General features: G+C 35.7%; 2 protein-coding genes across 3 annotated transcripts in view; one reads left to right on the forward strand and one right to left on the reverse strand.

Annotated features, from left to right (window-relative positions):
* Positions 1-2,460, forward strand: part of SLC5A12 (solute carrier family 5 member 12) — a 50,484-nt gene extending 48,024 nt beyond the window's left edge. Inside the window, exons 14-15 of the mRNA XM_008003868.3 lie at positions 1-128; positions 2,272-2,460. Of these exons, the coding sequence (XP_008002059.1) occupies positions 1-128; positions 2,272-2,421 (278 nt within the window). The 3' untranslated portion in view covers positions 2,422-2,460. The remainder of the gene's footprint in view (positions 129-2,271) is intronic.
* Positions 2,461-9,766: 7,306 nt separating this feature from the next.
* ANO3 (anoctamin 3) overlaps positions 9,767-26,627 on the reverse strand; it is a 466,581-nt gene continuing 449,720 nt past the window's right edge. For both annotated transcript variants that reach the window (XM_008003915.3, XM_008003923.3), the window contains 4 exons: positions 25,463-25,610; positions 17,391-17,471; positions 17,117-17,222; positions 9,767-13,301 (listed from right to left, as the gene is read on the reverse strand). In XM_008003915.3, coding sequence (XP_008002106.3) covers positions 13,119-13,301; positions 17,117-17,222; positions 17,391-17,471; positions 25,463-25,610 — 518 coding nt within the window. In that variant the 3' untranslated portion in view covers positions 9,767-13,118. The remainder of the gene's footprint in view (positions 13,302-17,116; positions 17,223-17,390; positions 17,472-25,462; positions 25,611-26,627) is intronic.

The raw sequence follows: 26,627 nt of genomic DNA on the forward strand, positions 1-26,627 counted from the left end.
GTCGCCAAAGAGGTGAGGATATTCAACCACTGTTAATTAGACCAGTTTGTAATTTATTTTGCTTTTGGTCTAAGAAGTACAAAACACTATGCTGGTGCGGAGTTCAGCATGACAGTGGTACAGAGCAGGTGAGCTGATGTTTGAGCTTCTAAAAATGTGTATGGACTCAAAGGGATTCCTGGTTTTGCCTATTTAAACCAGCTGCAAAGATGCACTGGAAAGGGAAGGCAGTGATTGAAAAAACTTGAAAGAATTTGAGTTTCAACTTCAGAGTTACCTCAGCTAATCAGCTTTTAAACACATAAATATGTTGATAGGTAAAAGTGCCTTGAAGCTGAATTATTGGCATTACAGGTGGTCAGTTTTCAAAGCTTGTTTTAACCCCTGTGAAGGTGAATTCTAGGAAAATATAAAAGCGAATCATAGAAAAGGAACAAATTGAAGGCACATTCTCCTATAATAGTTCAAAGCATGCACCTCAGTATCAGATAGTCCTGGGATTAATCCTGGTTCCATGTCCTGCATTCCTTGGGTAAATTATTTAACTCCTCAACTCCAGCTTTTCTGATCTGAAAACTGGGTGGGTGAGAGGGTGAGAGCAACATGGACACAAGCATTTCCAGTTCCATGGGCTATAAATGGAAAGCAAGGTCATGGTGGGATTATACAGGCAAAGAAGCAGCAAGATGCACCTAACTCTCTAACTCCCCAGCTCTTTTTATTCTGGGAAAAAGAAGTGTGTTTAGGTCAGGCAGTACTAGAGACACTGTCCAAGTATTATTAAGGTTTCATCAGCCAAAGACCACCAGAAAGAGCCTGTAGTTAGACAAAATTGGACTTACCGACTTGATGCAGCAAGGTGGGGTACTTCAGAGGAATCGGTGAATGCCACCCTCAACAAGAGGGAGGAAGAGCATGTCTTGTAAGGTTTGGGTTCCCACTGAAGGATTCTTAAAGGGGTCTACGGGAAGCAGAAATGACCACAAAGCTATCTGGGGCAGCATTGGTAAGAGTGCAATGGTCACTCAAAGGGTTGTTATGGCATTTGATGACTGCCAGACCTTGGGAGCAGCTGGCCTTATCAGTGTCTGTCTTCCCAGCTTGATTAAGTGCAGGAGTGTTTTTGTTGTTGTTATTGTTGTTGTTGTGTTTTTCTTTTTAGTTTAAACTTATATTCACTTTTAGTCCCAGACATTTTATTCTTTTATGATTTTAGGAGAGGGAAGCCTAACCCGAATCACGGCAAATATTTGAGTTGCCCATTGCTCTCCTCTCCAGAAAACAGCAGAATAACATGTATATCACCTAAAGCTGAGTTTATTACTTATGGCAGGAGGCAAGAGCACCACATTTACAGAGAGGCTCAGAGTATGGAGGTTAGGTGCAGACATTTTTAGAATTCTAAGCTTAAGTGACTTAAGGTAGATCTTTCAATTCAGGGTTCTTATTGGAACTGGGCAAAACTGTGGTGTGACAATTTAAAATTGGAAAACATAGCCAGGTGAAGGTCCTAAAGTCAGTTTTGATAATTGAACCGTGGCTTGATAAGCAAGGAGTTTGCTTCATTGAACAATCTATACTTTGGAGAAAAGGGCTGTTTACCCAGATGAGCAATTTATTTTGCTGAGAAGGCAGCTGGTTGTTTGTATAAATGAATTTTGAGGAAGTTCTAGAAGCAACGGATCAAGTTATTTATTGGTTTGCAGACTCAGGAAGATAGAATTTCCTGGAATAAATAATAAACTTACTTAATTCAGGCAGCCAGCTTCTGTTCTCAAGGCTAAGTTGAATGGGAGGGACACTCCTTGTGTCCTTGTATTATTTGGCTTCTTTGCCAGAAAATAATGTTGAGCAGCATCCAGGGGAGTTTGTGTATAGGTGTCCCTGTTATTATCAGCAGGCTCTCCTATTCCCTGGTGGGAAGGGGGCCATCCTCATATGAGATAGAGGTATGCTTCTCCTTATAATGTAATACTACTACCTGACGGCATTGCTGGGTTAAATGAGAGATGTAAAAATTTCTTCATGCAACACAAGACATACTGTAAATGCTCAATAAATTATTCTTTTTGCTGTTATTATCATTAGAAATAGTACCTTACATGGATTATCAAAGTTATCAATTAGAAATTGTCTTAGGTCAGAGTTGTTTATGCTTCTTTTGTACTTATATATAATTTTTTGAAGCCAAGGCCTAAACAAGATTCTCTCAGGTTAATTTGGAATACATCAAGGCTATATTGCTAATATGTGTCTTTCTATTTTCCTCAGGAAAACCTGGAGAATGGCAGTGCCTGGAAACAAGGGGCTGAATCTGTCTTACAGAACGGACTCAGGAAAGAAAGCCTGGTACATGTTCCAGGCTATGATCCTAAGGACAAAAGCTACAACAATATGGCATTTGAGATTACCCATTTCTAAGGCAATACCTGTATGAATGCACACACACACACACACACACAAAACACACACACGAACACACAAACTCCACATACTTCTTGCCTATTTGTTAGTAGACTTGTATAGTTGCCATTGCTAGCAGACAGGGATGTCTGCTGCCTATTTGTACTTATTTATTACTACATGCAAAATGACTGTTTCCCAGGATATTATTTGAAAGACTCCAACTTTCACAGAGAAAAACCAATCTGCTCCAAATGTCCTTGACTACTTCCTTCTTGAATAAATTAGGACTGGATTTCATCACCATTCAAGAAATCAAAGTCTGTTTGCTTGGTGTCGTATTAAACTTCAGGTTTTTCATTTTAGTAGTTTTTTAACCATCAAAATATCTTGGAGTTTAAAGGCAGAATGGGCAATAGGAATATGCATATTATTGCTTTTCTACCATGAGGAATAAAACAGAGGAATGACCTCCACCTCTGACCTCATACCTCACATACATGTAGACATATTTTATGTCACCCATCTCCCATCCTGTAGCTGCAATTGGCATACGACTATTAACATACTATTAACATCCCTTCACCACCACTATAGGTCCTCTTCCAGTCATTCCAATCATTAGCTATCCTGACCAAACATTAAAAAAAAAATCAGCTAAGTGCAGAAGGAGAATATGGTATGTCTGGCTAGTGGGAGCAATTATAACTAAAATCTCTGCTCCTTTTATGTTGTCCATGCAGTATTTCTTCTTCCTTTCTATCACTTTACAATGAAAAATTGCCTCAGAGCTCAATAAGAAGTCTGGAGCCTTTTTCCAGGGTTAAGTAAAGAGAAAAGGAATGTCCTATAGAAGGTTGTTAGAATAGAATTTGGTAAAAGAATGTTGCAAATAGTGTAACAGACCATAGATTTCACCAGCAATAGTGTTCTTCTTTGGACAAAACACATTGTCCACAAGACTTGTACTCTGCTCATTCAGCTCATGTGAGCAAGCTCAACTCATTCCACTGGGTAAGGTAACAAAAATGGAGAACTTCATAGTTCGTGTCTAGAAAATAATGTTTAAAGTTCTGGATAATGAGGGCATTGCCAATTAAAAGGTGAGTTGACAAATGAAGGAGCAGTGAAAGATTTTTGGAGGAAGCGAAGAAATAAAATTCTGAAAAGGTAAAAGAAAGAAACAGTATGTCACAGGGGCCAAGTCAGAGGACAGATAATAAGAAATAAAGTTGTATCTGAGAGTCATATATTAGGACAGGTGTCAGATATTTATTTTGGTGGCCAGATAAGAGCAAAAGGCCTAGAAAGAGTGCGTTAGCAAAGTAAGAAGAAATAGTCCAAATAGGCAAGGATAAGGAACTCCAAAGGTTGTCTTTAAATATTTCTTGAAAGAGAAAGCCTTGAAAGAAGCATGTAATAGACAATACCAATATCTATTATTAGAAGAGAGAGAAAGACAGACAAATCAATGGAGGAATTAAAACAGACACACTGGAGTTTACAAAACAGAACTCAATCCTTGCCTTCTCTCCCTCCACTCAAATAGAAAAGGAGAATAGAGAAAGAGAAAAAAGGTATTGGGCTACAGTTTATAAGAGAGATGAGAAAAAAAATACATTTGGGATAAGAGGGAAAGGGTCAAAAGGGGGCACATTTGGAAAAATATCTGAAAATGAGAAGGAGCAGAATTTTTGGAAACATTTTTCAAAGTCTGGCCATGCTAATTAAGCTGTTGATCTAAGGATTTGCAAATTGAGAGGTGCAATTATTTTCCAAATGATTTGGGATACTCTTATTAATTAGAATACATATTTTGTGAATATTGAAGTCTGAGCCAAACCTAGTTGGCTTTATTAATATCTTAGGGAAAGAAGAGAGAAAGAAAGAGGGAGAGATAGAGAGAGAAAGAAAGAAAGGAAGAGGGAGAGAGAGAGAGAAAGAATAAAAAGGAAAAAACAGCAATTCTGAGGATGAGAATAAATTAATGGTAGGCATTATATATGCATGTACATATATATACATGTGCATACATATATATGTAAATATGATTTGGAATACATCAGGATTGTGAACTTCCACTTGGGACAGCATAAAAACAAAATATACCATACAGTTTTTCATTTTACTCACAAATTTTACTCATAAATTTTCCTAAAGACATTTCACTGGGTCGGTACATTTCCGTGAAAGTTCTAAAAATGTTTGTTCTTTTATAGTCCCTAATTATTTTACCTGGAGTGTTATCAAAATGTCATACAACTGGAAGATACAATTATTATTATAAAAATATCTCTGCCTTCCTTGTGTAATGAAATTTATGGCATTAGCAGATGATATTTCAAGAGATTTTAGAGGTCATTGTAGAGACTCCCCCCATTCTTCTTAATTGAACAAACAGGCATAAATCTAGGGTTTCAGGTAGAGAGCAGATGGGAATCTGTGGGAAACTGTCTTCCACAGTGTATGAAAGTCGTGTTTGTTGTGTGATGAAGCAAAAGGGAGCTATGAAGTGCACAGTCAACAGATTCAGCTAGTGAGTCCCAGCACTCCTCTCAGGCCCTCCCTAGGATTAGCAGCCCAGAGTCATGCCAAGGCCACTGGTGCAGTACAAAGACAGTCCAGTGACAAGTTCCATCCATACCATGGAAGAGGGTTTAACTCGTGGCTGTTTTTGCCACAGCATGACCAGAGACATTCTCAATAAATGGCACTAGGAATGATGAGTTTTAGAGGGGCCTAAAATGTTCCAAACTTGATACTCAGCACTGTACTTTTAAAGCACAACCACAGATACTGGTAAAAATGGAACAAAATTACCTCAATGCCTCTTTAACTCATTCTGAATGAATTCATTTTTGTGACAGACATTTTTTTGTCACCATTTGGAATAAGAACTACGACAGCTTATGATTGAGATGAGGAACTGGAGTCAAATGGCTTAGGTTCAAACACAAATTCTGACATAAATCTAGGTAATTTTGGGTGATACTTTTTAAATGTTACTTTATTCAGCAATTAATAGGAGTAAAATTTATCCCTACTTAATAGAAATATTATGAAGATTTATAAAAGTAAATCATAGAAAGTGCTTAGCACAGCGTGGCAGGCCCACATGGAATATTAAATATTTGGTCTGCAATATATGAAGAACATGGTGTACATGTTAACTTAAATGGTTTCATTATTTCTCTTCAGGATTTTTAAGATGCAGGATCAGAATATATGTTACTATTTTGAGAATAAGAAATAATAAGACAAACAGAATGTATAAATTAAAAGTCATGCCATAAATTTCCAAAGGGTAGTTTTTTTAATGCCAGAGTTTAAATAAAATATTATTTTCCAGAGAGTAACTTTTCTAAAGGTCCTAAATTCTGAAAAGAGAGAAAACTACTGTTATAAACAAGTTCATTACTAAAAGATGCAATAGTCATTATTATGATTTATTATTTTGTACATGTAAACCTTGATAAGTAAACAGTATCTCAACCCAAGTTTATCACTCAATGCACAGTTCAAAGCAACTGTGACTCTCAAAATAGCAACAGAAGGTGGGGAAGGTCTTTTCCCTTTGTTTATATAGCGTTTGCTAAATAAGAACTTTACTATTTCATGACTTTACAGGGTTATACCATTTCATTCTAAAGAGAAACAAAAAGTAAACCATTGCCCATGTGGTTTTCAAATAGTATTTCAAAGAGAATATTACTGAAATATTTTTGTGCTGTTACAGACTTAATCAAACATTATTTATGGAGAAAATAGAGGAGTCTCCCTTTAATTGTTCCCTTAGAAATAAATTGTTTAAAAATATTACAGAAGTTATAGCTGTATGTATATGTGCATTTGTATGTTTACAAGTCTCATGGACTTAATCTCAATATTGTAAATTAGCTAGGTTTACTATACAGTTAACTGCTTTTCTCTAGCATTTATAATCTTGTAGCATAAGCTACTTTCAAATAACTAAAATTTAACTGATATCAATGGTACACATGGAATGATGCAAATTTATAAACTAATCAAAGGTTACTCATCATTGATAGTGAATTAACTAATCTGTAGTTTTTATTGGTAATTCTTGGAAAGAGATAACACCATTATCTCCTCTCCCACTCCAATCTCCCAAGTAAATCAATGTAGATCTGCAAATACCCATGTGAATAACAAACATTCACAAGCCCATTTTTCTAATATTATACTTTGGTGTTTCAAATATTAGCCATCTTCAGAAGAAAAAGAGTTAAGCTCATAAGTATTTAACTTTGAAATCACAACATGACCCTTTCTTGAAGTGTCAGGCTGTTATCATAAATTAGAAAAATAATCTTACCCTGTGGAGCAAGATGGTCATTGATAATGATATTTCAGTATGTCGGTAGGACATTTAATGTGGTATTTTTGTATTTTCAAAATCTTATGCAGCTTTTTAATTTCAGAGTTCTAGAATACATCTAAATCTAATGTTGTTTATACAACTAGTTAAGATTAGGAAAAATGCCTATAAACAAGTATAGTTAAATGATTTATATATAATTATTTAAATTATTTTTTTAAATTAAGTTTTGATTTAAGTGCATGGGAATTATCAATGTGAATATTTTCTACAGGGTTAGGAATGGAAAAGAAGATAATCATCTATTCTAAAATCTTTTGTTAAAACCTTATAGATTAAGGCAGGTCCACCAGGTGACCAAGTAAGCATATACCAAAATAAGGTTTTTCATATTATATAACATGACTTCCTTTTTGATGTTTTGGATAATGCCTGTAATATTTAGCTTACCATGGGTTAAGAAGCGCGCGCACGCACACACATACACACACACACACACACACACAGAAATAATCATCGAGAGGGCTTGTAACTTAATAAAATAGGTTACTATAAATCAAGAAAAGCAATAAATAATGGTGATATCCTTTGTGGACCTTATCCTCAGGAATTTCCAGAAACGATTCATCTGTGTCCTAAGTTGCTAAAGCAAGTGTGTGCACAGGTGTTCAGAACACCTAATTCCTATTACAGGATCTGCTTTTGACACATTTAAAATGCTAAGAGTAGTTTCATGTAATTCTTTATTTAATATCTTAATTTAACTGCCATATTAATAAAAGCAAGCAACCCTCAAATCACTTATTTGCAGTATAGTATAATATAAGCAGGCTGAATTTGTGGATAATATTATTGACTGGTTTGGAATACACTTTGTAAAAGTTTATATACCTTTATGTTAACTACTTTCAAGAATGCTAATAGGTCACCTTCTGAAAAATTGATTCAGTCTATTTCAACAGAGCAAAGCTTCCTTAAATTGGCTTTAGAATTTAAGAATTTGGAAGGAATGTTTAATAACAATATACAGTGGATTTTTTTTTTTTTTTTTTTTTTTTTTTTTTTTTTTTTTTTTTTACGATTTGCAGGGTAACTGTAGTGAGTAAAAGGAACAATAAAATCAATATTTATAATCATCTGGATAAATATATGGTTGCAACATAATTTCTCCTATTGAGAATAAAAATGGAGAAATCCATTGTTGTCTCTTCTGGCCGTCCCCAAATTCTTTTTTCAATTATAGAATTCCAATAGCTCTTTCCTACTTGAAAAATACAATATAGAGGCCAATGGATGTATACGTTAGGAAGATAAAATTGTATAACCTTAAAATTGTGTATCTTTTTAAGTGTATTTTCATCTTTAACACTGAAAATGAGGCTGTTTATTCTTTGGTTAGAGTTGTCACCAAAATCTAGACTTACTAGATTTAGCTTCATAAATCATAACATAGTCAACAAAAAAAATCTTCATTTTTTCTGAGTGTTAACAGATGAACTACACTGTGGTTTTTCAGCCAGAAAGAAGGCAGGGCGTGTGCACTGCAGATACTAAAGTAGGATCTGTAAACTAGACATTTTTGCATGGGTAGAAAAGACTCTAAATTGTCTTTATCATCTTCAAAACATTGCTTCCACAATTATCTTTGCCATCCGGTTTTTCTGCCACCCAATCTCTCTTTTCTCACCAGAGAGAGAAAAATACGCTGGGTAAAGATCAATGGAAGTCTGTTCATATTACTTGTTGGAAAGATACTTAATTTTCCCTGAAGACTTTACTGGTAGGGTTGAATTTCATATATCAATATGCAATTCAAAATAATTGTAATGGTACTGAGGCAGTTTGAATAGCACATGGGGCTAGCCACCTACATGACAATTATTTTTTCAGGAGTATCTAAATAGATTTCATAAAGTTTTGTTTTTCAACTAATAATATAAGAAACGTTACTTTGTGAAAAACAAAGAGGGCAGAGACGTCACTTTAACCACATAGAGATAATTAAGATGGAAAAAAACACTGAGGATGTCAATGAAGGTCTATACCAGAAAATCTCATTTATTTCCTTCTTAGGGAAAGATGTAAAGCAGAGCCCGTATAACTGACTGTCTAGTGTAATGAAGACTTCCACTTTGGGCTGGCTGCATGTGAATGAGGCTTTTTCTAGAGAGAATTTTGCAGAAGCACACACATACAGTCACAAAGCAGTAAAATTGGACTTACTTATAGGTTTCTCTTTGAGGGTAGACATTGATAGTAGCAGATACTAGAACTGGTCCCAAATATGAAACTTTTCTCTACCAACCTGTTTGTTTCATTTTACTTTCCTAAAAAAGACATCTTAATGTGGATGTGGATGTGGCTAGGATGCAGTGAGGGTAACATTTGTGTTCTCTAGAAAACAAAAAAGCCATCAAATGTGATCATGGGTATGTTTTTTCAAATGAAGCCAGATGGCAAATTCAATTGAAGATAACTTATCACTGTTACAAGGGTATCAATCCTAGCTAGCAGAAGCCTGGGCTGATCAATGATTCAAGATAAAGCCCAATTAATATCCCCTTTGTACTATGTATTGTTGTCATATTTCATTTGGAATAGAAATGCCTGTAGGGAAATGTTTGGCTTTTCATCAGAAATTGGGTTGTTCAGGTCACTCCTAAAAGGTTCTCTCTGAGCCAGTAAGAATAGCAGGAATGAGGTAAGATGTTAACTGATTCCCTGGATAAAACCTAGAACTATACCCAGAGTCCATTTTAATACCGTGATTTTTGGGGGAAATAGAGTGGAAATATCTGGTCACCATAGTAGGACTGAGTTGGGCATTTTTCAAAGATAGTAAGTGCTCACTGATTCTTATACAAAAGATGGTAAGATGCAAGTGTGTGTGTGCACACCCCCACACAACACACATACCCTGGACTTATGTTAACTTGCCCCCAGTTGACAGGATAGTCAATCAAGCCCTATCAGTTAAGCAACTCTGCAGGCCACCTGGATTTTCCATTTTGACCATCATTAAAAAAAAAAAAAAAAAAAAAAAGAAAACAATGGGCAAATTGGTAGCCTCTTTTTGACAGTTGGCTGTGGTGCTCCTGCATGTCCTCCCTCCTTAGCATGCACTGTATCTGTGCAAAAATTCCTGTCCTAAAGAAATTTTGATGGTGATTGATGAAGCCAGCATAAATGTGAAAAAGAGAAAGGGTTTATGTGTGATGACACTATTGTTAACCCTCACAAGAACTAATCAAGAGCTGCTTCTCTTATCTGTGTCTAAATACAAAGCATTAGACAGGTGTGGTTCCCCACCAGCACTTTATAACGTGCAAACACCTTGAGGAAAACAATGATCTTATCAGAAGAGAGTCAAACCTTTTTAAGAGTATGGTAATGGCCTGCAAGAATAAGGAACTAGCCTTGCAGAGAAAAGAATGAACAACACCCCCTCCCCATACACAACAGATTTCAATTCAATATTTAAAAAGCAAGCAGAATTAAATTTAACATGCAAATTATAGGGAAAATACCATATCAAATAATGATTTATTGAGTGAAAAAGTTTTCTATTCATTCCATCATACAATAGATTGTGCTAAGAATCATTTTGGAGGAATGTGCAGCATTCAGAAGTTGTATCTCATCATGCAGTCACTCAGCAGCATTTTATCTAAAAGTACGTGCACAGACTCAGACAATTACAAACTATTTCAGGCATGATCTACAGTGATTTTCCACACATTGTACAGTGAAAGCTCTTCATCTTGGAACAACTTGTCAAGGCAGACTGCATGCACATATATATTAGTTATTTGCTTGAAAAGACAAGTTAGAATATGAAAATATATAAGCAGCATTCATGTAATACAGAATTCCTGAGAATAGCGTGTGCTATAAATCTTTGAGAAGTAATTTGTATTCATATAAAAACCATGATATAAAACATTTCTCTCAACTAAAACAGAGTGATCTAAAACTAACACACTGCAAGGGGCTGTCAGTATTTATTGTCAACAATGATGAAGGCATAACTAGATTCTATTGCACTTTTTCACAAAATAAACATTTCAGACAATTTTTTCTTTTTCTCTTTTTCACATCTGTTTTGAAAGTATCAGAGAAGGCATTTTATAAACCAATGTATTACAATTTTTAAATTAAAATATTTTTCTCTTTTCATATTTTTCTTTCTAGTTGATCAATATGGTTTCAAACCCTAACGGGACTATATAAAAACACAGAAAGGAAATACTTCTCAAGGATACAGCTATCATTATTCTTTATACTACTCTCAGACAAATGTTGCTGTTCTGTGACCCTAACTTGGAAAAGATGTTGGTTGATGTTATTAATAGGTAGAGAGAGTATTTATACTCAGGCATGTATTTACATGTACCTAACAAAGCAAAATAAATGCAGAGGATATAAAAATGGAGGAGTGTAAAACTCCCTTGTACTTAGTAGAATTAGTTGCTACAACTGCTACAAATAAGGACGGGGAGCGTGAGAACCTCTCTGGAATCTGAATGGAAGAGTCTCACATAACAAGGGCACGTGAGGGAAGTTCAGAGTCTAAGTTCAGAGTCCTTTGCTCAGAATCAGAGGACAAGGAGGAAAGTGAATATGCTTGACAAAAGCAAACAATGAAACAGCTATCATCTATCCGCTTTTCTTCTGGAGAGAAAGAAGGAAAAGCTAACAAAACATTTTCAGTGTTAATATTTAGAAAATAGTTTTCTAGTAAGAGAAACATAATCGTACTAGAGAAACACTAGCATATATACGTAGTAGCTTTATTTCCATTGTGTTTGATCTGGTCTTTTAAATATTAGAAATAATGGTGCTTTGCTTGATTGGAAAAATAATAATAATCATAGTAACCATAAATATGTAGTTGTGCATATGTGTGATTTCCTTGTTTTGCAAGGAAACGTCTTAATTTCTACCATACATTCACTTCAGCTCTTCTCTTTCTTCCTTTCCAACCTCCACAACTTATGCCTCCTCTGAACTTTCTTGAGGGCACCATCACTCCTGCCTCATCTGTATGTGGAACAGACATACTCATAGATACAGAGTTGACGGTGAAATAGAAATTCCCCAACAAAGCAAAATTACGTCTTTTGTGATTAATTTGACTTTGTTTCTAGAGAGTTGTTAAAAATAAACCAAATCAAAACTATCAAAGAAATAATAACATAAAACTCCCTTCTGTGATAAAAAAAGAAACTAAAACACAAATAAATGTTTTTTCTTTTTTTAACAAATAATATAGATTTATATTCATGCATTGCTTTCATTAGTTCATGAGTAAGAGTGCACATTGTTGAAAAAGCGTAAGTGTTGCAGAGCATCTGGCCTCAGTTTTCCTAAATACACATATGACAATAGCAAAAACTGGTGTCAGAGCTGCATAAACCACAACATATACTACATACCATCAAAGTGCAAAGGGACAAGGAAAACCAACGTATGTACAGCATTTCAAGTTAATATTCCATGAGAGTTGTAATAAATCATAGAGAAAAAATTAAATATATTATAAAACAGCCTTCCACAATAAAGTATGGATTAGTTGTGTTCTAAACTATATAAGAATAGCCATTCATATTTCATAAGTATGTGGCTTTATTGGCAGTTAATACAAAAAATTGCAGTGCAACTGGCTCTGCCAGGGATAAAACAGACTTGAAGTAGCCAATGCAATGGAATATTATTTCAATGAATGCTGTTCTTTTTGGAATCTTGGATTTTTGGTTTGACTACTAAAGGTGATGTACAGCTCTTCAACTGCATAGTCAATGTAAAGCAGCATAAATCCCCTGTGGCACAGAACCATAATCTCAGCAAGAGACAAGGGCAATTCCTACCAACCTGTAAACTGAAGGGATGTGGAGTTCTGGCAGCCAAGGCAAGAATTTGTTTAAGTCATTTCTTATAAGTACCTGAACTCAACCATACTTTCCAAAGTCAAATTAGTATGTGGGTGAAGACTGCTTGATACTTTAAGCCATGCCTGGCTTGTGAACATTTACATGGAAATCTGTCTTTGAAAACCTCACCAGCCTCTTTCTCATTACACTGCAGTTGATGGAAGGCAGAGGTCTCCAAGCATACAACTCCCTGAGACTGGTTCTGAGAATGACATCCTGGCTTCCTGCAATGTCAATCTAACCCTTTTTAAGGTCATCAAGTCATTGTTTTCTTCCCTACAAGCCTGGATATTTCAAATCCCAAATATGGCTGTGATACATTTCCAAGTAGCATATTATACACGTGGTTTGCCAAGTATGCCTCCTCCTAGATTCCACCTAGCATTCAAAGTTGCCATCATTTCTTCCCATTAATGTTATCACCCCTACTGGGTAACAGGTGTCAACTAAGGCCATTCATGGTGAACAGGCTGACCACTTTTTCTCCGTTGTTGTTGCAAATGTTCCAGTTCAGCCTCATACATCATTTCTTGAACTAAGTACTTCTCCCGTCGTATTCGGTCATGTAGACCCTTTGGTACATCTGGAATCAGGTATGCGATGAATGACTTTATCCCAAAAACAAGGTGCTGCAAATTTAAATGTGAAAAGTACAGTTTTCAAAGATTCTGAAATGTTAATTATAAAAAAGTACAACAATGAACAATGTTGCATTTGCCTTGAATCAAGCATCAGAACTTAGTATGTGCTATCTAGAATATTAATACCTTCAAAAATCATATTGAAAACACTACTGTTGCCTTCTTCACATAAGTATCAGGACAAAACAAAGAATTACTTCCTCTTTTTGCTGTAACATGTTGATATCACTTTATAAGCACCAAGTAAATCCTAAATTCATACCTATAAAATCTTTACATATTATGTAATATTATTATGACATGAATTGTTATACACAGATAAGAAAGATCATATCCAGGGAGAACCCATGTCCAATAGATCATAACACATATCATGTAAACCACATAGAATGCAATCTGCCTGTTATGCTAGCATTAGACTCAAACTCAAAAAATGCATTTTTCATGTCTATTAAGTTCACATATCACCATAGCTGCTTTAAATATTTTACCTTTATTATATAATTGTTCTATGATGAAAAACATATTACTTTTATTACTTCTTTGAGACAGCATCTCATTCTTTTGCCCAGGTTGAAGTGCAGTGGCATATACACAGCTGACTGCAGCCTCCATCTCCTAGGCTTAAGTGATCCTCCTGCCTCAGACTCCCAAGTAGCTGGGAACACAGTTGCCTGCCACTACACCTGGATAATTTTTTCAAAAAATTTTGTAGATACAAGGTCTTACCATGTTGCCCAGACTGGCCTCAAGCTCCTGGACTCAAGTTATCCTCCCACCTTGGCCTCCCAAAGTGCTGGGATTACAGGTGGGAGCCACTGTGCCTGGTCAATATTTTGAAAAATGAACTGACAAAAGTAATGCATTTTAAAAAAAGCAGGAATAAAACTCAAAGGCAGTGTGTCTGTGGTTAGAAGTATACATGTTGAATGAGGCTGCTTGAATCTGAATCCTACACTTATCAGCTCTTTAACCTCAGGCAAATCACCTATATTCTGTGTCATATCCCTAAAATGGTGATAATAGTAGTACCTCTTAAAGGTTGGCATAAGTATTAAATGAATATGTGTGTGTATATATATATAAATACACACACACCATATATGTGTGTGTGTGTGTGTATATATATATATATTTGTGTGTGTGTGTGTGTGTATGTGTGTATATGGCTTGGGGATTGCTTGTCATAGTGTGAGCCCTGCTTAAATATCACCTCCTGTTATTATAATTGCATCCTGTTTTTCCTAGGAAGAAGAGTAGATCTTTTAATTTCTCAGAGAGGAAAAAAACATGATACTAATAGAGTTAGCATAATCTGTGGAAAATAACACTTTCCTAATGGATTCTTAGTAGATAATAGTCTATGTGGAAAAGAAGAATTCAAGGTACTTTAACTGGGCTTATTATATGTGTCCCAAGAAACTGTACTGCAGAGTAGATCATAGTAAGGCAGGTCATATTTTTCCATATAAAAGCAAATAATCAGAAGTTCTTTCTTGATAAAATATTTGATATTCACAGAAATATCCGGGAATGTGCCTTAAGGGTATAGGAATAAAATTCAAAACCTTTGCTATAATTAAATTAGTAAGGCAGGATATGCTTCAAGTCCCTGAGGAAAAAACAATTTAGTATACCTTTCTTTTTTTTTTTTTTTTAGATGGAGTTTCACTCTTGTTGGCCAAGCTAGAGTGCAAAGGTGCGATCTCGACTCACCACAACTTCCGCCTCCCGGGTTCAAGTGATTCTCCTGCCTCAACCTCCTGAGTAGCTGGGATTATAGGCGTGCGCCACTGCACCTGGCTAATTTTGTATTTTTAGTAGAGACGGGGTTTCTCCATGTTGGTCAGGCTGCTTCAAACTCCTGACCTCAGATGATCTGCCTGCCTCGGCCTCCCAAAATTCTGGGATTACAGGTGTGAGCCACTACACCTGGCCAAGTTAGTATAATTTGAATAACACTGACTAGTGGAATTTAATGCATAATTATTTTATAATTAAAAAGTTTATTCAACTCATTCTAAATGGCACTCTAAGGGGAAAATATTTAATACAATAAAAGATAGTCTCTTCAATAAATGGTGGAGGAAAAATTGGATATCTATGCACAGAAGAATGAAAACAGACCCCCATCTCTTACCAAATTCAAAAATAAAATCAAAATGGATTAAAGACAAGTGTAAGTCCGAAACTATGAAACCACTAGAAGAAAAACACTGGGGAAATGCTTTAGGACACAGACCTGGGCAGAGATTTTTTTGGGGTAAGACCTCAAAAGCATGGGCAATAAAAACAAAAATAGACAAATGGGATCACATTAAGCTAAAAAGTTCCTGCATGGCAAATAAACAAAATCTACAGAGTGAACAGACAACTCATAGAGTTGAGAAAACATTTCCAAACTATCCATCTGACAAAGGATTAATAAATTTGATGAAATATCATACAGAAGATGGAAAAAATGTTCTAAACGTGAATCAATCTCTCTCTATATCTAAAAACAGTAAAATGGGTAAGGCACAAAATAAGTTTCATGAAACAATACCATTGAAGTAATTTTGAAAAAGAACACTCAAATTAATACTATGCATTTTTTTGGTAAACAAACACATATGCAAGTAAATATGTGGGAGAATTCATACGGATGAAAAGGGAGGGGATGTTTTTGGAATGAGTGGGTAATGGAATTAGCAATGGTGAAAGAAGAAGAAAAAAATAGTGAGGAAATTACATGGATCAAAGATGACAGTTTGCTTTGAATCCATGCATTTTATTAACTTTGTTCATTTGAGCTCCAAAATAAGATGGGAGAAGAAGTGTAAATAAAAACACAATAGAAGTTTTTTTAATCACTGGATTGGAAATATGCCTTAACTCTTATGTTAGACACTCTCACTTCATTAGGAGACATGTATGCAGGTGCAAAGTCATTAAGTAATAGAATTTCAGTCCCGGATGATACCCTTAGGGGTAAGCATTTCATTTTAAAGATGAAGGATATTTCACTACAAAATTTGAAGTACTTTTTGGAGATCAGTTGAGAGGTATATTACCTTTAAAAATATTTGTTCCAAAATTCTTAGATATGGCTACCTTTTCTCTGAATAAATTGGTGTGGCCATGTAAAATAGATGCATTTAAAGTCTTTTTATTGACCTTAGTGGTACCTCAGAGAGTATATACTCAATATATCCCAGTACTAAATTCTTCACTGTATTGAAATAATTATATGCTAAATGAGGCAATAATACAATAGCTTCTGCCAAATTTATTCACAGGATTACAATCAGATATTATTGTATGGATCTGATAATCAAAGTCTCTGCATTTTTAAATAAAATGTTCTCAAGCATAGTTTATTGAATCATCCAGTGTTCCTTATACAAATATGTAAGTGATCAACTGTAATTGGAATTGATTGTTCAGAAAATCAGTTTTTTCCACCCCAATGAATCGATATGGATTCCTTTATCAGATGAGGAAAATCATCCTTTCCTTTTTAAACTTGGTTACTAAAAGACTCAAAAGTGGGAGGCTCAAAAGTTTTCAGCTCAACTGTGCAGTAGCTTTTTTTTTTTTTTTAACCCTGATTTCCTGGTATTTAAATTAATGTACACTCTTACATTATTCAGCGCTTGCTTTTCTGTAATTGTAATAATGCTTTCATTGTATTAAAGCCTTTTACAGGACCTACTTAAGTGTTTTTGTGGAAGTCTGTGAGGAACTGATTTCAAAGAGGCAGATGATAAATCATTTAGAAGAGCATTTATCCATAGTCATTTTCAACTCAGCTTGTGACTAACCTCAAATACAATAATGAAGGCCAATCTAGCAGCAAGAATATGCCAGTATTGTAAAGTAAACTCATAGGGCTTGGAACTCCAAGGGGGGCCTCTGTAGTCTCTGTACCTGAAATCCACAAAAACAAAGAGAATGACAAATAGAGATCAAACAGTGGAGGTCCGAATTTTCTTGATTGCCCAAATGCCAAAATAACAGTTTAAATGTGCTCATTAACATGCAGTGGGGAATACATGGAATGGTGAAAGCAAGCAGGAAAGAAACTATGATAAGTACCTGCAATAACCAGATTTTCCCATGCCAAGCTCACTCAGGTCAAAGAAAGATAGGCTATTGTTGACATATCCCTTTAAGCAACTGGGAGAAAAGAAAAATATCATGTGATTCAAAGATTCATACATTTCTAGCCAAATTAATTTATTACAAATGCCAGGATTTTATAAATGTATTATTCTTTCCATTCTAACGATAAACTTTTAGCAACTAAGCTCTTTTATTCCATTCCCTAACTTTCATAATTGTACCTTAATGAGACAGATTCCTGCCCTGCCATTTTCTCCCAATAATTCCTATATTGCCTTTTCATCTGGTTTATGTTTATTAAGTAGTTACCACACACTAGACATTTTGATAATTACTTTCTATGTATTAAAACTCTATAAAATATGTTTTATAAATATGCATGCACATAATACTGTTCAATTATAATTAAGTAGTTAATAAACATTGCTTATTCTTTACTTAACTTATTCAACATATATATTTATTCAAGACCTATGATTTGTTGGAAAAATTCTCGATGCTTGGTACTTAACAATGAACAGAACAGGCAAAAACCCTATCCTTGTGCAGCTTACATTCTACTAGGGTGGGAGAGGGGAGAGATACGCACACAATAAACATAATTAATAAGTAAATTGTATTGAATGTTAAAATGCAGTAGGTGCTATGAAAATAAAAATGAAGTAATTCTTCCAGACGGGATATTGTTAAGTCAGCATTCCTACAGTAACAAAAATCCAGTTTTTAAAGACAATGAAGATGTATGGAAACAAGAACTAGATGAATGAATGTTCTAGAGAGAGAAAAGTCCTCCCTAGGGAAATTGGCAATCACCTATTCTTTCCCTTTCCTGGAGGCATTCATTTGCCAAATCTGGGTAAATACTAAGAATTAGGCTCAGTTCAACTGTGCAGTAGCTTTTTTTTTTTTTTTTTTTTTAACCCTGATTTCCTGGTATTTAAATTAGGGTACACTCTTACATTAGAGTCTGTACCAAGGGCAATAGAAACCAATGAGTTTTACCAACTGCATGGGGCTGGTGTGACAGATTGGAAGGTACAGACGCCCCAAATGCCTGGATGTTTTTCTCATGAGATATTTGCTAAATTCTTGGGCAGCCTGGAAAGCTGGAGGTGGGAGTGAATTTGGTTTTCAAAAGGCAGAATGAAATCTTCTAGAGTATCACAGCACTTAAGAGAAAAAGGCCTCTACAAGTCCTACTGCAAGAAGGAGGGGGCCTGCCACTAACAGCCTCTCAAAAGTTTTGAGGCAGTGGAAGGCCGAAAGATAAGTTTGAGTTGTCCATAGGCCATAAATGAATCTCATGACCAAGTGGAGCTAATTCTCGCAATATGAGGTTTTTTTCTATCATATAAAATCGCTCAGTGGAACTCACTACATTAATAGAACAAAAAGAAAACTACACGATTATACTAATAAATAAACATGTTTCATAAAATTCAACTGGAGATACAATAAACACTACTCAACAAACCAAAAATCTGGTAGGATCTTAATCTGATGAAGAATGTCTACATAAATACATATAGCTAATATCATATTTAACAGCGAAATGCTTCATATGTTGAACACTTTCTCCTGAAGTCAGTGAGAAGACAAACACTTAACTGGAGTTAACACAAAGAAACAATATATAAATATGACTTTATTCACATATGGCATAGTTATGTATATAGGAAATATAAAATAATCTAAAACCCATTTGAATTAATGAGTGAATTTAGCAAGGTCACTAGATAGATACAAGGTCAATATAGAAAAAATATTTCAGCAGCAAACAAAAGAAAATAAAATTTAAATGAATACTACTTATAGTGACATTACAAATACCAAATATCTGGGTATAAATCTAAAAATGCCATATAGGACCTCTATGCTGGGATCTAAAAACAAACCAACCAACCACATGTCTCAGAGAATTCAATAAACACTTCAGTAAATGGAGTCAGCATGTTTAAAGACTGGTTGTTAAAATGTCAATTCTCTCAAATGTTTAAAAAATGGTAACTGATAAATTGAATCTAAAGTTTATATGTAAATGTAAAGAATCTATATTAGCAACATCAGTGTTGAAGAAGAAAATGTACAGAAGATTACAGCACGTAATATTGACTTACTGTAAAGCTACAGTAATTAAGACACCGTGATCTTCATACAAGGAAAGGCAATAGGCCAGTGAAGAGATAGTTCAAAAACTGATCCACAAATACACATCCACCTGATTTAAGACAAGAATGGCCCTGCCATCCTTGGTGAAATAATTGTCTTTTCAACAAATGGTGCTGGAGAAATTCGATGTTCTTAAAGAAAGTAATGTAAACCTTTGACTACCACACAACATAATAGATTAGGCTAAGGGAAATTGGAATTAGAGGGTTAAAATTTCACATAGAGTCCTTAGGGTAGACTTTGTTAAGAAGGTAACATGAGGAAAGAGTAAGAGTTGAGAGAAGCAGCCATGAGGGTATCTGGGGATGGGCAGTTTCAAGCAGAAAAAGCAGAGTCGTTGGCATGTACTGGGGACTGTGAGAGGGCAGCGGTGGTGGAAACAAAGGGAGGGAGGGAAATAGTGTTGGAAAATGAGTTCCGAGAAGAAGCTCACTTTGTATGAATTTAGGGAGGATTCTGGCTCTTAGAGTGAAATAAGAAGATACTACTTTGTTTTGAGCACATGAATCACATGAATGAACTTAAGTTTTAAGTAAGATTATTCAAGGATCCAGGTGAGAGATGATAGTGTCTTGCGCTAGGTGGTGGCAGTGGAAGTGGTATGAAAAGGAGATGTTTAGAAAGCAGGGTCAACATGTTTCCCAGTGGATTGTGTGGGGCGTGAAAAAAAAAAAAGTATTCAAGGCTGATTACCAAGGATCATGGCCTGAGCCACTATAAATATGAAATTGCTGTTAACTGAGATGGGGAAGACCGAAGGTGAAGCAGGATTGGGTGAAATTTGGACTTTAAATTTGGGCATGGCAAGTTTTAGATGTTTATGAGGCATGTAAGAGGAGATGCCAAGTAGACAGTGGAATATTCAAGGCTAGAATTCAGGTGTGAGAGTAGATTGATCCATGAAACTGAATTAGATGGTCAAGGAAATAAACAGAAATACAGACGATAGTAAGTCCATAGATTGAGCCCTTGGGGAACTCCAAAATCAAAGCTGAGAGATGAGGAGAACTAGCAGACATGATTGGTTAGGTGTGGCTGGTGGGGTAGCAGGAAAACCAAAATTATGTGGCTTTCTGAAAGTCAAGTGAATAAAGTATATTAAGAAGGGAATGATCAATTGTCAAATGCTGCTGAGAGGCCAAATGATGTGAGAACTGGAGTCGACAAGTGGGTGTGACAATGTGAAAGTCATCATGACACCTTAACGGAGCCATGGGCCATATGTGTTACTGAAGAGAGTTTAAAAGGGAAGAGGAGAAGGAGAATTGGAGGACATAGGAAGAGAAAGGTCTTTGGATGTAGTTTTTGTGATAAATGGGAGGAAAGACATAAAGATGTAACTGGAAGGCAGCTGGGACAAGGAGGACTTTACTGACTAGAAGAATAAAAGCATGTTTCAATGTTAATGTGAAAAAGTAAATAGAGGCAAAATACATAATGTATGAGAAAAAGGGGTGAATTACTAGAATGATGGTCTCAGGGAAAGAGAAAGAGATCCAGGGCATAAGTGGAGGAATTTTGCCTTCAAAATGGGAGCACAGATGGTTCTATTTCTAGGAACTTGGAGGAGGCAGGCTATATGGGACACATACTGTAGGTAGGAAGATGTGATAATAGATGTCTGTGGAAGATCTTTTCTAATTGATTCAATTTTTCTTAAGTAGGAAGCAAGATCAGGTCAGAGTAAGAATAAAAAAGGAGGTGCGGAAGGCTTGAGGAGCAAGGAGAAGGATGACAAACTTCTCTAAAAAGGTAGATGGGTGAATGAACTAGGAAAATAAAATACATTTGTCAGGTCCACACAAAGTATGTAAAACAAATTTAAAGTGAAACTAGTTGGTGTGGTAGTTCATTTTCCTTCATTCACATGCAGCTGCATGAGTGCAGTGCAGAGTAGACAAAGAGTTTGGAGAACCAAGGATGTGATTCTGTATTTCCGTAACAAAGTGAATGGGGGAAAGACCTACGTATCCAAGGAAGTGGTTACGGTGATTGGGCAACTGGTGTGTAAGATGGTTAAGGATTGAAAAGAGGACATTAAAGGAAAGGGGGGGAGGCAAGAATCAGTTATTATGACCAATGCCTTAGAGATCTAGGTGAGTTCAAAGAATTGTTAAAATTAATTAATTTTTACAACAACCTTAAAAGATACATATTTTATCTCCATCATAATGATTAAAGAATTGAAGTTTAAAGGGATTAAGTAACTTTATCTAGGCCTGCAATTCCAAAAACGTTTGGCCTCAGAACCCCTTTGCATTTAAAAAATTATTGAGGATCTGAAGAAGCTTTTTTTCTTTTTTTCACAAAGATGTATCATTAATATTTTAACATATTTGAAATTAAAGCTGAGAAATTTAGAAAATGTCTGTTACTTCATTTAAAAATAAAAATAATTCATATTAAGGTAAATTAATATAAATGACCCGTTTCTTAAAGAAAAATACCTATATTTTCCAAGAGAAAAACATACTGAGAATGACATTAAATGTTTGCAAATCCCTTTAATGCCTGTTTTAACAGAAGACAGCTAGATTCTCATATCTGGTTCTATAAAAAAATCTATTGCAATATGTTGCTTTGGTCGAAGAATAAACAGAAAATCTGGTCTCATATATTAAGACTATTTTAATAGTATTTTAAAAAATTGTGGATATTTTTCATTGACATTCCCTGAAAGCTCTACATGTGATACTTTCTAACATTTAGTTGCAATGTGGAATTTTAAACCATATCAATGAAGTTTTTATTCTGTTACATTAAAATCCCTAAGTCTAACTTGTATTTTAAATTTGTCTTTAATTCATTCATGATTTTGTAACATCAAATATGGGTTATTTGGAAAATATTCATTCCTGGAATCATGCAGCTCTTCCAAATGTTGACATATTTTTACTACATGCCATGAAAAAACTCACGATTGTTAATATCACCATTTATTTTTATCAGAAAAAAATCTATCAGCATTGGGAAGCTTTTAAGCTCAAAGTGGTAAATAAAAGTTATCCAAAATTCTAACTTTCACTTCAGTGCTTAAACTTTTTCAATGGCAATAAATATAGCAATTATTTTCTTAAAAATGACAGGCTAGTTGTGAGCATTCTGTAAAAGACTGCTAAGTATCCAAGTCTGAATTATCATAGTTTGTCTGGCAATCATTATTTCATGTTGGAAAAAAATCTGCTCAGTTTGTAACTCCAACGATCACATGAGTGTTTTTTTTTTTCTTTGAGATGACCATCAATCACACTTTGGAATTAGGCAGAAAGTGGTTTATGCACACTTCCTATTTTGTCACATGAAATATTTAAAAGACATCTATTCAATAGTGGAGATTTTATTAAATCAATAATTATTGCTGCTTCACTGAGGACACACTGAACTTCTTATTGAAATTTTTTATGTTGGCCAAATTATGGTGAGGAATACAATCACTACTAATACTGTTTGGTGCCACTGCCTTTAGTTACGCAAAACTACCAGAAACTTTATTCACCAATATTTTTGGATTGCTAGGGAAAATGTCAATATATGAAAAGGGCAAATTATATCTTAATTTCATTATAAAAATTGCATTGACTTCATGGACCCCTGAAGGAGATCTGCAGACCACATGTTAAGAAGGACTGCCCTCGGACAACGGTTGTTGGAACCTAGATTCAAACACGCATCTATCTGATTCTAAACCTTGAATTCTTAATTACAGAGCTATGCTGGTTTCACTCCATTCGTTGTCCATACTACAGCCAATAATTTATCATTTCATCTACTCTCTTGCCAATATCCTCCCCTCCCACTGTCATCTTGTCCTTCTGCCCCCTCCAAAAATTTCCAATCTGAATTAATCTATGCCAATGTAGCTGCTAAGCACACATGGAAAATAATTAAACAGGGTGCTCCTCTGAATGTGTAGTGTCAGTGTAACATAAGCCCTCCACATCTTTGCTTGAAATTAATCTATATTCCTAACCGATGAATATGGAGAAGATGTCGGGGGCTATCTATATGAAATGCAGGCTCTGGAATGTAGAGTACTAGATACCCAGTCAATCTCATTGTCACTTGCCACTAGGTGGCAGTGAAGACACTGGCAAATAATGCTATGGAAACGGGCTCCTTAACAAGCGTTGTTTTAAATCCTTAACATCCGCTTCTAGATTATTTTGAATTAAGAAAAAAGAGGGTTTTTTAAACTACTAATACAAAATCCCACTTACACTTAGATAGTGCTTTACAGTTCATAAGATCTTATCTCAGACACCATTTCTTAAGCATAAGGGCTATGGTTTTTTTTATTTATTTTATTTTATTTTTTTTGAGACAGAGTTTCGCCCTGTCATCCAGGCTGGAGTGCAATGGCACAATCTCGGCTCACTGCAACCTCCGCCTCTCAGGTTCAAACAATTCTCCTTCCTCAGTCTCCCGAGTAGCTGGGATTACAGGCGCCCGCCACCACGCCCAGCTGATTTTTGTGTTTAGTAGAGTCGGGGTTTCATCATGTTGGTCAGGCTGGTCTCGAACTCCTGACCTTGTGTTCTGCCCGCCTTGGCCTCTCAAAAGTGCTGGGATTACAGGCGTGAGCCACTGCGCCCGGCCGAACATTTCTTATTATGAACCAACTAGGTCCAGATTAATGATGTGTCTTTCACTAAAAGGCAAAGTTAGAACTCAAACCTAAAACATCTGGCTTCAAGTTAACACCCTGTGACAAGACCCAAAATATGCAATATGTGAAGGAAATATCCATTCCCTTATCACTTATCTGAAAAATTGAGACATTTATATCCAGAAAGGTATTTCATTGATCTGAGAAAACGTCTGTTCCTCAGCAGAGTTAACAGTGGATTTCCTCCTATTCCAGGGCTCATCCTGCTTGTGGCACATGTCCCGCATCCAGATCAGCTGTATACCCAAAGCTGCTCCTGCAAGAAGCAGGAGAAGCAGCTTCTCCTGTCGCTTCTTCCATATCTAAGGCTGATCTCCAGCTACAGCTCTGTGTTATGTGCCTACAACTCCTCTCTGTTCCTCAAATCCAATGCTCTCTTACATTTCCCCCCAGTACCTTGTTTCAGTAAGGAAAGAGCTGAAAAAACCTGTATCACCTAAAGCAGTGGTTCTAAACTGGGTGATTTTGTCCCCCAGAGGACATCTGGCAATGCCCAGAGATAATTATGGTTGTCACAACTTGGGGAGTAGGGAGGTTACTATTGGTATCTACTGGGTGGTAACAAGGGTGCTGCTAAACATCCTACAATGTACAAGACAGCCCCTCTGACCCCCATGAAAAGAGAGAATTACCTGATCTAAATCATCAACAGAGAAGAGGTTGAGAAACTGTGTTGTAAAGATTGGATTTAAATTTTAAAAGAAAATACATGGGAGACAGGATTTTTTGCGTCCTGAAAACCCTTAGTTGTAAATTCCTTTTGAAAATCTCTAGTCACAGAGCTGACAGTTCCTTCAACTTCTGCTTCTCCCCAGAAACTAGCACTGCTCCATTCAGCAATTTGATTAGCCAATATAGGTTGCAATTTCCACATCTATATGGTAAGAAGATGACATTCTTACCATACAGATGATAAGAAGTTATTCTAAGATAACTTCTATTTACAGAATGTAACTTCTAAATACATTTTTTACTATTTTGATACTTGCGATGCATTTCCAAGTAAAAACATTAGATGGACTCTAAGATTATTTGCTATAATAACACTGTTGTCCTTTTTATTTTGCTTCATTTCATCTAATAAACACATTATAAATGCAAGGCTTAGAAACACCACCCTTAATGGTCATAGAACAAAACTTCCCAGTAAGATCCCATTTTAATTACAAATGTAAAACATATCAGGAGAATGTTTAAATTTAAACCTTACTTTTCACTTGGTTCTACATGATTTGCACAGGGGCCATATTTGTATTCGTAGACAAAACGTGGGATGTAATCAGAAGTAATAGCAATTACAAATGCATTGGTGATCACAGCCAATATACCGATTCCTTCGAGAATTCCAAGCCAGATACCTGATAAGAGAAAGATTAATCATGGTGAACAAAAACGAAAAATATGAAAATCCTGTAAATAATCTTATTTTGGAAATGTTTTACTTATGTTGGGACTGCAGCTCTGTCCACTATGTGCTTTCTTAGTATACTATCTCAATACAGACATTATAGCTATTGAATACGCTTTTTCCACAAAGAGAAGATAGATCTCATCTAGAAAGATTTAAAAATTGAAATGCCAGTAGGACTGGGTTCATGTCTGCTACAATGAAACATGGCACAGGTGCACAGGTGCACAAGATATTTCAAAGTCTAATTTACAGACCTTGCTGAGGCAATAAAAATAGTACATAAGAAACTTAAAGTTCTGCATGGTTATGCACGCTGTGAAATATCTGCATTCACTCTGAGGTTTGTCTTTATTTATTTATTTATTTATTTATTTGAGACGGAGTCTCGCTCTGTCGCCAAGGCTGGAGTGCAGTGGCGCAATCTCGGCTCACTATAAGCTCCGCCTCCCGGGTTCATGCCATTCTCCTGCTTCAGCCTCCCGAGTAGCTGGGACTACAGGCACCTGCCACCACGACTGGTTACTTTTATTTTCTATTTTTTTTGGTAGAGACAGGGTTGCACCGTGTTAGCCAGGACGGTCTCGATCTCCTGACCTCGTGATCCGCCCGCCTCAGCCTCCCAAAGTGCTGGGATTACAGGCCTGAGCCACTGTGCCCGGCTGTCTTTATCTTTGTCAAATGTCTTTTTAAAGTAAAAATACAAGAAAGCAAAACTAGTCTGGTGGTAAGACCTGAAAATTTCTAGTAGACGTTTTTTACTTCCTAGGAGGTCAATCTGGCATCATGGAAATACACACACACAAAAAGCTTTTGAAATTATGTGGTATAAAGAAGTAGTATACTATTCATTATAGTGAAAACTAATGTTTTCAGTAGAATTAAAGTTAGTTTTAAAAATATGTATGAGAAAAAAAATCCTGGAAAAAAATGCTCTATAGCACTAAAGGTGATTATGTAGCATGCC

This window comes from Chlorocebus sabaeus, chromosome 1 (genome assembly GCF_047675955.1).
Source record: "Chlorocebus sabaeus isolate Y175 chromosome 1, mChlSab1.0.hap1, whole genome shotgun sequence".
Taxonomy (NCBI): Eukaryota; Metazoa; Chordata; class Mammalia; order Primates; family Cercopithecidae; genus Chlorocebus; species Chlorocebus sabaeus.